The following is a 17,172-nucleotide window of genomic DNA, read 5'->3' as shown; positions in this document are numbered from 1 at the left end:
CCTCTCTCCCATGTTGCTTTATGTCACAGTTACAGGGACCAAATCTCCTTAATATCCACCATGCTACTATGTGCAAATAGCATCAGCTCTTGGAGAGAGAGAGCAAAGTGACGCTATGAAGTGCACAGCCTCTGTGCTCAAGCTGTGTGGGAAGAGTCCAACTAACCATTTAGAGAAGGAGCCAAGCCTAAGTTTCTGAAGGAAACAAGAGAAACCTTTGAGAAGGTGCTGACAGCACAGAAATGTGTTATTTAATTCAGGTTTTGAAAGAAAGAAAACCTATTAGAAGCAGACCATGAAGTAAAGAATTTATCAGTTTATTACTACAAGAGGTTGAAAATGACCTTGAAAGGAAGGGAATGAGTAGACAACTGCTGCTTTTGCCTGCTCAGCTATGACTCTCCCTTTCTTGCACCAGAATCTCATTCTCCTTCAGGGCATCACTGTTTACCTCCTTCTCCACTATGTGGTTTAAGCAGGACTGCTCAGTTCAGTTCAGTCACTCAGTCGTTTCCGACTCTGAGACCCTATGGACAGCAGCACGACAGGCCTCCCTGTCCATCATCAACTCCCGGGGTTTACTCAAACTCATGTCCATTGAATCAGTGATGCCATCCAACCATCTCATCCTCTGTCATCCCCTTCTCCTCCCACCTTCAATCCTTTCCAGGATCAGGATCTTTTCAAATAAGTCAGCTCTTCCCATCAGGTGGCCAAACTATTGGAGTTTCAGCTTCAACATCAATTCTTCCAAGGAACACTCGGGACTGATCTCCTTTAGGATAGACTAGTTGGATCTCCTTGCAGTCCAAAGGACTCTCAAGAGTCTTCTCCAACACCACAGTTCAAAAGCATCAATTCTTCAGTGCTCAGCTTTCTTTATAGTCCAACTCTGACATCCATACATGACTACTGGAAAAACCATAGTTTTGACTATGCAGACTTTTGTCGGCAAAGTAATGACTCTGCTTCTTAATATGCTGTCCAGGTTGGTCATAACTTTCTTCCCAACGAGTAAGCATCTTTTAATTGAATGTCTGCAGTCACCATCTGCAGTGATTTTTGAGCCCTCCAAAATAAAGTCAGCCACTATTTCCACCATTTCCCAATCTGTTTTCCATGAAGTGATGTGGCCAGATGCCATGATCTTAGTTTTCTGAATGTTGAGCTTTAAGCCAACTTTTTCACTCTCCTCTTTCACTTTTATCAAGAGGGTCTTTAGTTCTTCACTTTCTGCCATAAGGGTGATGTCATCTGCTTATGTGAGGTTATTGATATTTTCCCCAGCAATCTTGATTCCAGCTTGTGCTTCATCCAGCCCAGGGTTTCTCATGATGTACTCTGCATATAAGTTAAATAAGCAAGGTGGCAGTATACAGCCTTGGCATACTCCTTTCCCAATTTGGAAGCAGTCTGTTGTACCATGTCCAGTTCTAACTGTTGCTTCCTGACCTGCATACAGATTTCTCGAGGCAGGTCAGGTTGTCTGGTATTTCCAGACTGACTCAGTGTTAATTTCAAGGCTGGGAAAATCAGCAGGACATGGTCACAGTGATTAGTTCAGGGAAGACATATGTGGACAGAATCCTGGCTTGCCACTCTAGCAAGTTTAGGCCCAAAAGTGGCTTTGTAAAGGTTCTTGGGTAGCTTATAGAAGATCTGGGAGAACCAGAGTTAGGTTAAGAACCTCAGGATTATTCCAGAAAAGTCAAACTACCACATCCTCTGGACCATACTCCACAGTGTGGACTGTTGATAGCAAGTACCACACATCAGAGGCTCTGTAAATGGCTACAGCACATGACTGAATCACAACTGGTAGGGAGATGGACAGAGAACATCTGGCTTCTCCCTCGACTATATGGCACCACCATTCCCCATAAAGTAAGAGTATTTGAAAACAGTACGTGGCCCTAAACCATGACAAACATGCCAAAGAAAATAATATATGTTCCAGGCTGAGGCAAGAAGAGCCAATCCTGAGACTCTGGATGCCATCAGTAGGAAAATTCCTGGTCCTCTGGGGTTGTGTACTTAGTTAAAATGTAAGCCTGCATCTTCTGGTGGCCTCTCTGCATGACATAGAATCTGCCTGAGAATTTGGTCAATACAGAAGAAAACAGAGTCAAGCTGGAGAAATGAACTATTACGTGTAGCTATCCTGGAAGCCAGACAACCATGGATTTTCTATGTCCTGAACCAATACACACTTTTTCCTTTCATTACACTGCAATTTGTTAGCTTTTCTTCCTTGCAACCAGGATTTCTAACCATAGCAAGTGCCTGTCAGGGTTTCTGCCCCCTGGGCTAGCTGTATCTATTCCGCTGTGCCTGGGACAGCAGAGGTCACTCCCTGCTCTAAGTGCCAGAAAGATCCCCTATGTAATGCCACTCATAATTCTCCATTATTTCTGGGAAAAATCTAAGAAGCATAGCCAGGTGACCAACCTAGGCCCTTGGGTTTCTGGACTCTCCTCCCAGGCTAATTCCAGATTCTGCTACCCCAACAATTCAAAAGCATCCAACTGCTCACAGATTTAAAAAAAAAATCATGTTGTTTCATGCCTTCCTCATTTTACTCATATTGTTCCCTGGGCCAAATGTCCTTAACCCACTCACACTTCACTTTTCACCTCACCATGTATATATATTCTTGCTGTTTATAAAACTTTGATTCAATTTGTTAAACAAAGCTCAGACACCACTTCCTCCAAGAAGCCTTCCATGCTCTTCCAGGTGTGTGTGTGTGTGTGTGTGTGTGTGTGTGTGTGTGTGTGTGTGTGTATGAGATGACAATAAACTTGTAGTAAGTTCAAACAGGAGCAAACAAGAGAGTGAATCTACTAAAGTATAAAAAGGAAGTCCTAGAAATATTGAAGGCATATTTCAGCACAGCACCTCAGATATCTGAGCCAAAATTTAAAATGAAACATAGTATAATAGAAAGTAAACCTATTGATCTCTGCTGGTTAGAGAAAATAGCAATAGGTCCTACCTTCTAATTGATTTTTTTTAAAGAAATACATGTCACTCACCTATAACTTGTGGGATCCGCCATCTTATATAGCCTAAATCCATACAGATATCTGCAAGGAGATCTGGTGGAGCTCTCAGAGTACCAATGAGCTTATACTCATAAAGTCCAGTTGGCTGTAAAATGAGAACAGATAGAAACAGCCTATTGATTCTCAAGTTGCTATTACACAGCATATGAAAAATAGTTGCTTGTGCCATCTCACTACTGGGCATCTCCTCTGCAGTCTTGGAAATGCAATGGTGAAAAAACAGGTGAAGATCTTGCGATCTTGCTGTCATAGTTCTATTTGTTCTTTGCCACAGGTGCTGGTGATAGCTATCCAGGTAATTTAAGTAGGATAAAAGAAGGTTATGTGATAAATGGTGTCTAGTTTTGGGGGGCTGGTGGTTTGTTGCATATCACCAGGTGTTCAGGGAATGTCTCTATGAGGGATTTATCAGAAGAGTTTGTTCTGAGTATTAGAAGGAGCTGGCCATGGGAAGATGAGAAAAGCCCATTCCTGGCAGGGAGAAGGCTCACAGGCTGGTGGATTGATTGTCTTACTCAAAGAACAGAAAGTCAGGGAGACCAGAGAACTGTGATGGGTAAAAGTGATAGGAGCTGCTGTCAGAGAAGTAGTGGGGGCTGGATCCAGAGGGCTTTGTGAACCAAGGCAATGGGCAAAAAGATTTTATTCTAGTAGCTATGGAAAGCCAGTCAATAACTTAAAATAGGGAAATTTTTTTTTTATTAGTTCTTGCTTCTTGATAGAAAATAGAACATAAATGAGTAAGGAGATGGGTTAGAAGACCAGTACAATGATCCAGAGAAGAGAGGTTGATGATTGGCCAAAGCGGTAACAATAGTGACGGGGAAAAGTCAGTTATTTGGGGAAACATTTTGGAAGTAATGTCAACAGAAATTGCTGACAGGTTGCCTGTAGAGACAGAGATAGTTGGAACAAATCTTGTAACATTTGCTTAAACAACCAGGTAGATGGGAGATCCATTTTCTGAGAGAGAGAAAGCTTGCAGAGGTGGTGGTCTGTGGGCTGACCAAGAGTTCTATTTTGAGCATGTTGAGTTTGAAATGCATATTAAACACTCATGTGGAAATGTCACATAGGCAGAGTTCAGACTATTTTAGATAACCATGGGCCATAATGAAACCCAAAACATTATTGTTTTACCAATTCCAAGATGGAATTTTTCAGCAACTGCTTTTTTTTTCTATAAAAAACTTGTGTATTAAAAAAAAATTTTTTTAAAGAATGAAAAAGGGATACATGTAGATAGAGAACAGATTTGTGGATACAACAGAAGAAGGAGAGGGTGGTACAAATTGAGAGAGTAGCATTGAAACATATATATTAACATCTGTGGAATAGAAAGCTAGTGGAAGCTGTTGTATGTCACAGCCTAGTGCTCTGTGACAACCTAGAGGGGTGGGATGAAGTGGGGAGGAATGGAGGAGATGTATAAGAGGGAGGGGATATATGTATACTTATGGCTGATTCACGCTGTTGTATTGCAGAAACCAACACAACATTGTAAAGCAATTATCCTCCAATTAAAAAATTTTTTAAATATTAAAAAAAGAATGAAATGGGGGAAGAAATGCCAGCTTCAAATCATACTGGTCCTTTTTACTCAGAAAAAAAGATTATTTCTAAATTTCTAAGTACAAGAGATTTTCCTTGTTTTCAAGCCATTTTCTGTGAGGATGTAGGCTGGAGGGGTACACTTCACTCTCTGTACAATGGCAACTAATTTTGACACCCCTGCCAAAAGGTTTATTGTACAATTCCTGAACCTGTTAGCAAAGGGTTCTGTGTTAAGATTAAACTAACGACTTAATTCCAGTACAAAAATAAACAAACAAAAGAAACAAAAATGAACCTTTTAAATATACCTATACTTCCAGGTGCTAACGCAGGTCTAATGGCTAACCAAAGATTAATGAACCTACATTCTTAAACACTGTTCCAAGAACTTATGTGAAGTCAAGGTGTAAACGTGAAAATCTTTCTAGAGATCCTGAGGCTTCAAGGGTCTCCTGACTTAGGTGGCATAACAATAATTCTCAGTTTAGGAATCTCAGATGTCTGTGAAAGTACCTGGCAAAAAATGGAAAGTAAAGTTGAAACTGAATTCATAAGGATGTGTCAGCTCTAAGAGTATGTGGCATTATACCAAGAGTTTTCAATCAACAAATGAGAAACAGGTAGGTCTGACCTCCATGTGTGCTGTGCTATGGATGCCCCACAGGAAGGACAGGATTCAAGAGAAAAGTCCTCCTTCTCCTTCTGTATCCTCCCATCAACTTCACAGATGGGAAGAGGATGAGGCTTTATACCCAGCATACATCTACACCCACACACGTTTTAGTTAGCTTGGGAAGACAAAGAATTAGCTTCTGTTCAAGAATAGTGTGGCCCCATTTTCTATACACAGTGAGCAAGAAGGTTAGCTATGTATAGAGATTATGATCTCCCCAACTTCACATGAATTAGCTTTGGTTATCTGGATAAGTGAAGACAAACTGCTTCCTAGAACTAGTTCCCATCCTTCCTGAATGTATTGATAATTTTAGCCCTTAGTGACTTCAGTCCTGTCATATTACAGAAAAGAAAAAAGAAAGCCCTCAAGGAAGAGAAAAACAAAACAGTGTGATTTATGTGAATACCCAAGAATGAACTATCATGACAACTTTCTTTAAAAACTCCCTTCATGGCAGGACTGAGAATGCCAGAACACCAGAGGACAAATTGTGGGATGACATCTTTCCTTGTCCATCAGCAAAATGTTCTTTACAGGTTTAGCAGCCCCATCCAAATTCTTGCATCAAAGACTCATTTCCTTTGAAAGAGGACCTCAGCAAACATATTAACAACTTCATTTTGTCTTTGAAACAATAAAGTGAATTTTTATAATTATAAAAATAATTCATATTCATTAAGAAAAATTATAAAATGTGAAGACAATTTAAATGGCATGTAATGTTAAAATCCACAAATATCTAATTGCAATATATGATATATTGCTTCTCCTTTTAAAACTTTTTATTGAAGTACAGTTGATTTACAATGTTGTATTAAATTCTGCTGTTTAGTAAAGTGACTCTCTTATACATACCTTCTTTTCTGTAGTCTTTTCCATTATGTTTTAATTTATCACAGGATATAGAATGTAGTTCCTGGGCTATACGGTAGGATTTTGTTGTTTATCCATCTTACATGTAAAAGTTTGCATCTGTGAGCCCCAAATTCCCAATGCTTCACACCCTCTCTCCATCTCCCCCAGGCAACCACAAATCTGTTCTCTATATCTGTTTGTCTTTTTTTGTTTCATAAACATTCTCATTTGTGTCATACTTTAGATTCTATATATAACTGGTAACATATGGTATTTGTCTTTCTCTTTCTGACCTGAACTTCACTTAGTATGATCATCTCTAGGTCCATTCTTGTTGCTGCAAAGGGCGTTATTTCATTATTTGTAATGGCCCAGTGATGATCATATATATACACACACACACACACACACACACACACAACACATTTTCTTTAGCCATTCATCTGTCGGTGGACCTTTAGGTTGTTTCCATGTCTTGACTATTGTAAACAGTGCTGCTATGAACATATGAGTGCATTTATCTTTTTGAATAATAGTTTTTCTGATTATATGCCCAGGAGTGGGACTGTTGGATCATATGACAAATCTATTTTTAGTTTTTTTACATCCTCCATAATATTTTCCATGACTGCATCAAATTACATTGCCACCAACCCTGTTAAGAGGTTCCTTCTTCTCCACACTCTCTCTAGGATTTATTATTTGTAGATTTTTAATTATGTCCATTATGACTGATGTGAGGTAGTACCAGTGTTGTTTGGATTTTCATTTCTCTAATAATTAGTGATGATGAGCATCCTTTCATGTTCCTATTGGCCATCTGTATATATCTTCTTTGGCGAAATGTCTATTTAGGTCTTCTGCTCATATTTTGGTTGGGTTGTTTGGTTTGGTCTTTGTTATTTCAGAAATTAAGCCATGTCAGTGGCATCATTTGCAAATATTTTCTCCAAGTCCATATTTCGTCTTTCTGTTTTGTTTATGGTTTCCTTTGCTGTGAAAAATCCTGCAAGTTTCATTACTTTCCATTTGTTTATTTTTGCTTTTATTTCCATTGCTTTGGAAAAGTGAACTAAGAAAACATTGTATGCCTTAAATCAGAGAATGTTTTGCTTCTTCTAGGAATTTTATGGCATCTTGTCTTATATTTAAATTTTAAAGTATTTCGAGTTTACTTTTGTGTATAGTGTAAGGATATATTCTAACTTCCTTGATTTACATGTGGCTGTCCAACATTCCTAACATTCTTGCTAAAAAGATTGCATTTTTCCCATTGCATATTTTTGTTTCCTTTATCAGAGATTAATTGTCCATAGATATGTAGGTTTATTGCTGAACTGTCATTCTGTTCCATTGACCTGAATGTCTGTCTTTGTGCCAGTACCATGCTGATTTCATTACTGTAGCTATGTAGTATTGTCTGAAGGTTATGCCTCCTGTTTTGTTCTTTGTCCTCAAGATTGTTTTGGCAATTCTTTGTCTTTTATATTTCCATATGAATTTTACAATTATTTGTTCTAGTTCTGGGAAAACTATCATAAATATGTTGATAAGCATTGCATTAAATCTGTATATTGCTTTGGGTAGTATGGCCATTTTAACAAAATTCTTCCAATCTAAGAGCATAGGATATCTTTCTATTTTTTTAATCTTATTTAATTTCCTTTGTTAATGTTTTATATTTATCAGCATATAAGTCTTTCAACTCCTTGGTCATATTTATTCTTACATATTTTACTTTTCTGGTTCATTATTTAAAGCTTTTATTTTTAATCCCCTTTCTGATATGACTGCTAGCATAAAGAAATGCAACTGATTTCTGCATGTTCATCTTGTATCTTGCTACTTTTTTGAATTCATTTGTAAGTTCTAATATTTTGGTGTGAAGTCTTTAGTGTTTTGAATATGGGGTATTAGGTCACATGCATATAATGACAATTTTACCTTTTCCCTACCATTCTGAATTATATTTTATTCATTTTTCTTGTCTGATTGCTATGGCTAACACACATGTCTTCAATAATATGTTGAAGAAAAGTGGTGAGATTAGGCATCCTTGTTTTGTTCCCTATTTTATTGGGAAGGCTTTCAACTTTTCACCATTGATTTTTATGTTGGCTGTAGGTTTGTCATAAATATCTTTTATTATATTGGGACTTGTTCCCTCTATATTCACTTTCATAAGGGTTTTACCATGAACTGATGTGAAATTTTATCAAACTCTTGTTTTGCATCTATTAAAATTATTATGTGGTTTTGTCTTTTCTTTTGTTGATGTGGTATATCAGATTTATTTGTATATGTCATGCCAGCCTTGTGGCCCTAGGATGAATCCCACTTGGTCATGGTGCATGATTTTTTTATGTGTTGTTCAATTCAATTTATAAATATTTTATTGAGCATTACTGCATGCACATTCATCAAAAGATATTGGTCTGTAATTTTCTCTTTTGGTAGTGACTTGTTTTAGTAGCAGGGTGATGGTGGCCACATAGAATGTCTTTGGGCATGTTCCTTTCCCTTCAAACTTTAAGATGAATATCTGAATGATCAGTCTAAATTCTTCTTTGTGTGTTTGGTAGAATTTGCCTGTGAAGCCATCTGGTCTTGGACTTTTATTTGTACAGATTTTTTAAAAATTAAAGATTCTATTTCACTTCAAGTGATTGGTCTGTTCAAGAAATCTATTTCTACTTGATTCAGTTTTAGTGAGCTGTATGCTTCTAGAAAGTTGTCAATTTCTTCTAATGTGTCAAATTTGTTGGCATATAATTGTTCATAGTCATATATATATATATTTTTTCTTCAGTATCAGTTGTTTTTCCTCTTTCACTTTTATTTTGTTTATTTGGTCTTCTTTCTTTTCTTCTTCATGAGCCTGGCCAGAGGTTTATAAAATTTGTTTATCCTTTCAAAGAATCAGGTCTTGGTTTTATTGATTTTTCCATTATTTTTATCTCTATTGATTTCCTCTCTCAACTTTATTAACTCCTTCCTTAAGCTTCCTTGGAGTTTTGTTTGTTCTTCTTTTTCTAATTATTTTAGATGGTGAGTTTGATTATTCACTTGAGATTTCTTATTCCTTAAAGAAGGCCTGTATCAATACGAGCTTTTCTCTGAGAACTATTTTGCCACATTCCATAGTGTTTGTATAGTTCTGTTTTCATTGTCATTTTCCTTGAAGTATTTTTTAGTTTCTTCTTTGATTTTATAATTTAAACACTTTTTAGTAGCATGCTGTTTAGTCTCCATGTAATTGTTTCTTCCCTTTTTCGTTTTTCAGGGACTGATTTCTAGTTTCATGTCATTGTGGTCAGAAATGATGCTTGAAATAATTTCTATAACTCTTAAATTTGTTGAGGCATGTTTTGTGCTCTAGCATATGGTCAGTTGTAGAGAATGTTCCCTGTGCACTTGAAAAGAATGTGTATTCTGCTTTTTTGGAATAATACATATTTCTTTTAAGTAAATAAATAATTATTTGTAACACATGTTACATAATGAAAGTAACATGTTATAATGGGTGGTGTTCTTATTTTGAAAGTGAAAGTCACTCAGTCATCAACAAAGATCATGGCATCTGGTCCTATCACTTCATTGCAAATAGATGGGGAAACAATGGAAACAGTGACAGACTTTATTTTCTTAGCCTCCAAAATCACTACAGCCAGGAAATTAAAAGATGCTTACTCCATTGAAGAAAAGCTATGACCAACCTGGATAGCATATTAAAAAGCAGAGACATTACTTTGCCGACAAAGGTCCATATAGACAAAGTTGTGCTTTTTCCAGTAGTCATGTATGGGTGTGAGAACTGGACTATAGAGAAGGCTGAGTGCCAGAGAATTGATGCTTTTGAACTCTGGTGTTGGAGAAGACTCTTGAGAGGCCATTGGACTGCAACAAGATCAAACCAGTTAATCTTAAAGGAAATCAGCCCTGAATATTCATTGGAGGGGCTGATGCTAAAGCTTAAACTCCAAAAATAAATAAATAAATAAATAAAGCTTAAACTCCAATACTTTGGCCACCTGATATGAAGAACTGACTCATTAAAATAGACCTTGATGCTGGGAAAAATTGAAGGCAGGAGAAGAAGGGGACAACAGAGGATGAGATAGTTAGATGGCATCACTGACTCAATGGACATGAATTTGAGCCAGCTCCAGGAGTTGGTGATGGACAGGGAGGCCTGGCATGCTGCTGTCCGTGGGGCCACAAAGAGTCGGATATGACTGAGTGACTGAACTGACTGACTGTTCTTATTTTAAAGAATATAATTTTAAAACTATAGAAAGATCATGCTTAATTTATTTTCATTAGTTATTTCTGTTTCCAAACAATTTTACAAATGTGAATACTGTGAAATAATTATTCCATATAAGACTGGTCCATAATTATATTTTTTTCATTTTGAAAGCAGTAAGTTTTATTAGAGATAAATTTTAGAGTAGAGGACATTAATATTTGAAGTGTCTTTATACATTTCATAAATCTTTAAGATAGTTGTTTTCTCTATACAATCACCAGTATCAAAGGAGCATCTCATCAAGATTGAGTACCATTGTTTGTACAACAGAAAAGACAATAAATCAGTTTATTTGGGCAATGTTTTTAGTATTGATGTGTAAGTCTCTTTCAAATTATATAAACTCTTTCAAACTTGTTGCTATACTTGTCAACTATATTAGCACTTCAATGACTTCAAACAAGTTTACTCAAGATGTTCTTGGCTTTTCCTAAAGCTCCTCCAGAAAACCAGTTCTAAGAATGATTCATTTTTTCTTAATTTAAAGTAAAACATATTGCATGGCTTTCTATATTCCATTTATAGGGTATTTCATTTGCTATACTTCATATATCTAGATAATTTTTCAATAGTAGAGAGTCAGTGACTATAAAATGTATAATACAATTAATAGAAGAAATAAAAGATTTCTTAGAGCACATACTATCTTTCTTAGAGAGAAACCCTATGGTCCTATGCATAGTTAATAAATTTTCTGGTTTCCTATGCAGGTAGAAGCGGCTATATGGCACTTCCTTTCTGTTTTGAATATACACATGATATCTACAACTGCAGAAGCTATTTTGTGACAAGAGGAAAAAGGATGGGGACTAAAAAGATTTAAAGAGTTTTGCCAGCCACATTGATAAGCTGATCCAAATCAGAAACTGCTGACCTCTAAACTACTTGTTAGCTAGAAAAACAAACCTCTCTTTGATTGTCATTTTTAATTCAGTTTTATTTTACTTGCACCAATAAGCAATTCTAATTATTGCAAGTGGACCTTACTGGTGATGAATTTTACTTCAGTTCTGTGATCCTGGAAAACAGTAGTTAAGAAACTCACTCACCCTTTGTATTCCAAAAACAAAAACCAAAAAACAGTTTACCACTAAACAATCACCTTTCCCCCATGATTTGGATGAGAGTCATATACACACCCCTTGTTCACTTGTCACAAGGCCAGACACAATGCTTCTACATTCCCTTTCCATGTCCCATTAGTGATCAGCTAAACTGCCTACTCTACTGACCAGTAGGGTCAAAATGCTTGTTAACTGAACTAAAGTGTCTCTCCTCCCTCCAGAACCCTAAACTTGGCCCAGCCTCAGTCTGAGCAGCATCACATCCAGCCACCACTGAGAATAGGTTGGCTCTAGGGTAAGAAATTCTCTGTTACATTTTCCAGTTATATCACCTCATTTCACTCCCCACATGTGACTTCAACCTTGCTGACTTAAAAAAGACCTTTCTGCCTCACTCCTGAGACACTCTGAAGTTTTTGGTCAAAGCACTCTCCCTACTATGATAATCCCCAAACCCTTGGCAAATAATCGTTTTGAATGAAAGTCCTCTTCCTAAGTGAAAGTTTTTTTTATTTGACTTTAAAATATACTGTCAAATACTTTAAATATAAATACTCTATTAAAATACTTAGAGAAACACTGCTGCCTATAGTACATTTATTTATCCTAAGAAGAATAAATTATGTAAGAGGTAATATGTTTATATATGAGAAATGTGCAAATGTCATAAAGCATGCATTTGACATTTGCAATTCCTGCATAGGAGTAATTTCTACAGAGGAGTAATCCCCACTGTTCCTACACGCTGACCTCGAGAAAGGCATCACTCATTTTCTTCAATTATGGTGTTTATCTGCATTTACATAACTAACTACAAGATAGCCTTGATAAATCACATCTCTCTAATCCTGTCAGTATGTACTTAAGTGTACACTGAATTTCCTTTGCCTCTCCTAGAAGAGCTCATTTCCATTCTCCATGGGCCAGGAAGCCTCTCAAATCTACCACTGTGACAGCTATCCAGCACCGACTTTCTATGGCATGTAACAGGCTCAGAAGGTATGAAAAGTAAACATTTTTCATTAAGGAAAATCACTCCTAATGGCAGGTGTCAAAGCTGCAGCTGCTATTGGGAAGTGTGTACCATGACAGTTAAGAAGAAAGACAGCTGACTAAATCTGATTCAATATTTGATATCTCTCCAAAAACACATGGCAAATTTAATCCTGAAGGACTGCAGAGAAATAGATAAAATAACACTGATAGTTAATGTTTACTGCATCCTTACTGAATACCTTACCCTGGGTTAAGTGCCTGACAGGGTTCACTTCAAATGTACACAATGAAAACATGAGGTATAGACCATTAGTAAACTCAATTACAGACAACAAAAAAGAGGTTTAAAGAAGTTCTGAGAAATTCCCAGAAAAGTTAATTCTGTAGAGATAAGAAGTAGCTTGATGTTTGTCTGGAATTGGAAATGGGAACAGCAAGGGACTACAAATGACCAAGACATTTCTTTGGAGGTTACACAAATGTTCCAAACTTAAACTCTTGTGAATGTTGCATAACCCCATAAATTTACTAAAAATCATTGAATTGTACACTTTAAATGAAAAAGAATTTATAGGACTTAATAAATCTGTAAGGCTTTTAATTATATTATGAAACTCACCCAATGTCACACAACTAAGGAACCTGACTTGAAGTTCATTAGTTGCAACAGAACCTGGACTTGAAGCCAGTGATGTGATGGCAGAGATCAAAGTGTGTTATCCTGCCTTCAAAGAGTCACTGACCTCTCCCAACATATTATTAGTTAATTAATAAGCAGCTGGACTGCACACAGCCATAGCCAGGGCACCTTATAATTTATCATTTCGACCATAACTTTTTCAAATAATAGGGGTGTTATTATATTTTTCAACAGGAAAAGGGTAAGCTAAGCCTATGGTAGATATGTTGGGACACAGATCACACTAGCTATAGTTCACAGCCAGCCAAACACCATTTAATTTATTAGGTGCTTCAAAATGTATCTTCCAATTGGATCCCTGTACAAACTTGGCAGAGAAGGATTTCTCTCCACTTTATAGACTCAGCTAGGGTTTTAGGTTCATAAATACTTAACTTACAGAGCAACTTGGTATCAAAACTACACTTTAAACTGGGGGTTGCTGAATCTGCCATGTTAGCTAATAGTGAATAGTCCATAATCTAAGAAAAGCTTTTACATTTTACATAGTTATAAAAGTCTGTACAAAATAACCATCATTTTGCCTTTTAGCCTGTAAAGCCTAAAATATTTTACATTTGGCTCTTACAGGGGAAAAAAAGAGACAATCTTGGCTTTAGATGATTGCCACCATCCATTCTAAAACAACAACCCAGGAAAGCTCTGAATTACTACAGTCATGTTGCAATTCCACATATAGGAGAGGAATATTTGTGTCATAAGTCCAAATATATTATATTTTATTTTGAATCACATAGAAGGTTATTATTTAAGTTCAGGCTGCCCTTCAAGTAGATCTGTCAATCTTTAGCAAACTATGCAAGATAAATACCAAAAATCTTAAATATATCATATACAAAGAGAAAAATAAAATCTTGAAAGAAGCCATGGAAGGGAGGATGGGGGATTACTTTATCAGTTGAGGAATACAGATGGAAATTATAGCAGATATCCCATCAGAAACCTGACAAAAAAAAGAGTGGAGTGAAATATATAGCGTTTTGAAAGAAATAAGCCAATTATATGCCAATAAAATGGACAACGTGGAAGAAATGGACAAATTCTTAGAAAAGTACAACTTTCCAAAACTGAACAAGGAAGAAATAGAAAATCTTAACAGACCCATCACAAGCATGGAAATTGAAGCTGTAATCAGAAATCTTCCAGCAAACAAAAGCCCAGGTCCAGACGGCTTCACAGCTGAATTCTACCAAAAATTTAGAGAAGAGCTAACACCTATCCTACTCAAACTCTTCCAGAAAATTGCAAAGGAAGGTAAACTTCCAAACACATTCTATGAGTCCACCATCACCCTAATACCAAAACCTGACAAAGATGCTACAAAAAAAGAAAACTACAGGCCAGTATCACTGATGAACATAGATGCAAAAATCTTCAACAAAATTCTAGCAATCAGAATCCAACAACACATTAAAAAGATCATACACCATGACCAAGTGGGCTTTATCCCAGGGATGCAAGGATTCTTCAATACCCACTAATCAATCAATGTAATACACCACATTAACAAATTAAAAAATAAAAGCCATATGATTATCTAAATAGATGCAGAGAAGGCCTTTGACAAAATTCAACATCCCTTTATGATAAAAACTCTCCAGAAAGCAGGAATAGAAGGAACATAACTCAACATAATAAAAGATATATATGACAAAGCTACAGCAAACATTATCCTCAATGGTGAAAAACTGAAAGCATTTCCCCTAAAGTCAGGAACAAGACAAGGGTGCTCACTTTTACCATTACTATTCAACATAGTTTTGGAAGTTTTGGCCACAGCAATCAGAGCAGAAAAAGCAATAAAATGAATCCAAATTGGAAAAGAAGAAATAAAACTCTCACTGTTTGCAGATGACATAATTCTTTACATAGAAAACCCTAAAGACTCCACCAGAAAATTACTAGAGCCAATCAATGAATATAGTAAAGTTGCAAGATATAAAATCAATACACAGAAATCCCTTGTCTTCCTATACACTAATAATGAGAAAATAGAAAGAGAAATGGAAGAAACAATTCCATTCACCATTGCAATGAAAAGAATAAAATACTTAGGAATATATCTACCTAAAGAAACTAAAGACCTATATATAGAAAACTATAAAACATTGGTGAAAGAAATCAAAGAGGACACTAATAGATGGAGAAATATACCACGTTCATGGATCAGAAGAATCAATATAGTGAAAATGAGTATACTACACAAAGCAATTTACAAATTCAATGCAATCCCTATCAGCTACCAACGGTATTTTTCACAGAGCTGGAGCAAATAATTTCACAATTTGTATGGAAATACGAAAAACCTCGAATAGCCAAAGCAATCTTGAGAAACAAGAATGGAACTGGAGGAATCAACCCACCTGACTTCAGGCTCTACTGCAAAGCCACAGTCATCAGGAACGTATGGCACTGGCACAAAGAAATATAGATCAATGGAACAAAGTAGAAAGCCCAGAGATAAATCCACACACCTATGGACACCTTATCTTTGACAAAGGAGGCAAGAATATACAAGGGTGTAAAGACAATCTCTTTAACAAGTGGTGCTGGGAAAACTGGTCAACCACTTGGAAAAGAATGAAACTAGAACCCTTTCTAACACCATACACAAAAATAAACTCAAAATGGATTAAAGATCTAAACATAAGACCATAAACTATAAAACTCCTAGAGGAGAACATAGACAAAACACTCTCTGACATACATCACAGCAGGATCCTCTATGACCCACCTCCCAGAATACTGGAAATAAAAGCAAAAATAAACAAATGGGACCTAATTAAAATTAAAAGCTTCTGCACAACAAAGGAAAATATAAGCAAGGTGAAAAGACAGCCTTCAGAAAGGGAGAAAATAATAGCAAATGAAGCAACTGACAAACAACTAATCTCAAAAATATACAAGCAACTTATGCAACTCAGTTCCAGAAAAATAAACGACCCAATCAAAAAATGGGACAAAGAACTAAATAGACATTTCTCCAAAGAAGACATACAGGTGGCTAACAAACACATGAAATGGTGGTCAACTTCACTCATTATCAGAGAAATACAAATCAAAACCACAATGAGGGACCATTTCACGCCAGTCAGAATGGCTGCGATCCAAAAGTCTGCAAGCAATAAATGCTGGAGAGGGTGTGGGGAAAAGGGAACCCTCTTACACTGTTGGTGGGAATGCAAACAAGTACAGCCACTATGGAGAACAGTGTGAAGACTCCTTAAAAAACTGGAAATAGAACTGCCTTATGACCCAGCAATCCCACTGCTGGGCATACACATCGAGGAAACCAGAATTGAAAGAGACACGTGTACCCCAATGTTCATTGTAGCTCTGTTTATAATAGCCAGGACATGGAAGCACCTAAATGTCTGTCAGCAGATCAATGGATAAGAAAGCTGTGGTAGATATACACAATGGAGTATTACTCAGCCATTAAAAAGAATACATTTGAATCAGTTCTAATGAGGTGGATGAAACTGGAGCCTATTATACACAGTGAAGTAAGCCAGAAAGAAAAACACCAGTACAGTATACTAATGCATATATATGGAATTTAGAAAGATGGTAATGATAATGATAACCCTGTACACGAGACAGCAAAAGAGACACAGATGTGTATAACGGACTTTTGGACTCTGTGGTAGAGGGAGAGGGTGGGATGATTTAGGAGAATGGCATTGAAACATGTATAATATCATATATGAAATGAATTGCCAGTTCAGGTTCGATGCATGATACTGGATGCTTGGGGCTGGTGCACTGGGACAACCCAGAGGGATGGTACCAGGAAGGAGAAGGGAAGGGGGTACAGGATGAGGAACACGTGTATACCTGTGGTGGATTCATGATGATGGATGGCAAAACCAATACAATATTATAAAGTAATTAACCTCCAATTAAAACATATAAATTTATATTTAAAAAAAGAAACAAGCCACAGACCTAGT

The 17,172-nt window shown here is 36.6% G+C and overlaps 1 protein-coding gene across 1 annotated transcript in view; it reads right to left on the bottom strand.

Moving 5' to 3' along the window:
• LOC128065185 (phosphatidylcholine transfer protein-like) overlaps nt 1-17,172 on the bottom strand; it is a 41,217-nt gene that overhangs the window by 7,249 nt on the left and 16,796 nt on the right. The window contains exon 2 of the mRNA XM_052658322.1: nt 3,036-3,150. Coding sequence (XP_052514282.1) covers nt 3,036-3,150 — 115 coding nt within the window. The remainder of the gene's footprint in view (nt 1-3,035; nt 3,151-17,172) is intronic.

Source organism: Budorcas taxicolor, chromosome 19 (genome assembly GCF_023091745.1).
Source record: "Budorcas taxicolor isolate Tak-1 chromosome 19, Takin1.1, whole genome shotgun sequence".
Lineage (NCBI taxonomy): Eukaryota > Metazoa > Chordata > Mammalia > Artiodactyla > Bovidae > Budorcas > Budorcas taxicolor.
The sequence above is the reverse complement of the archived record's forward strand: the minus strand, read 5'-3'. Positions and strand labels throughout refer to the sequence as shown.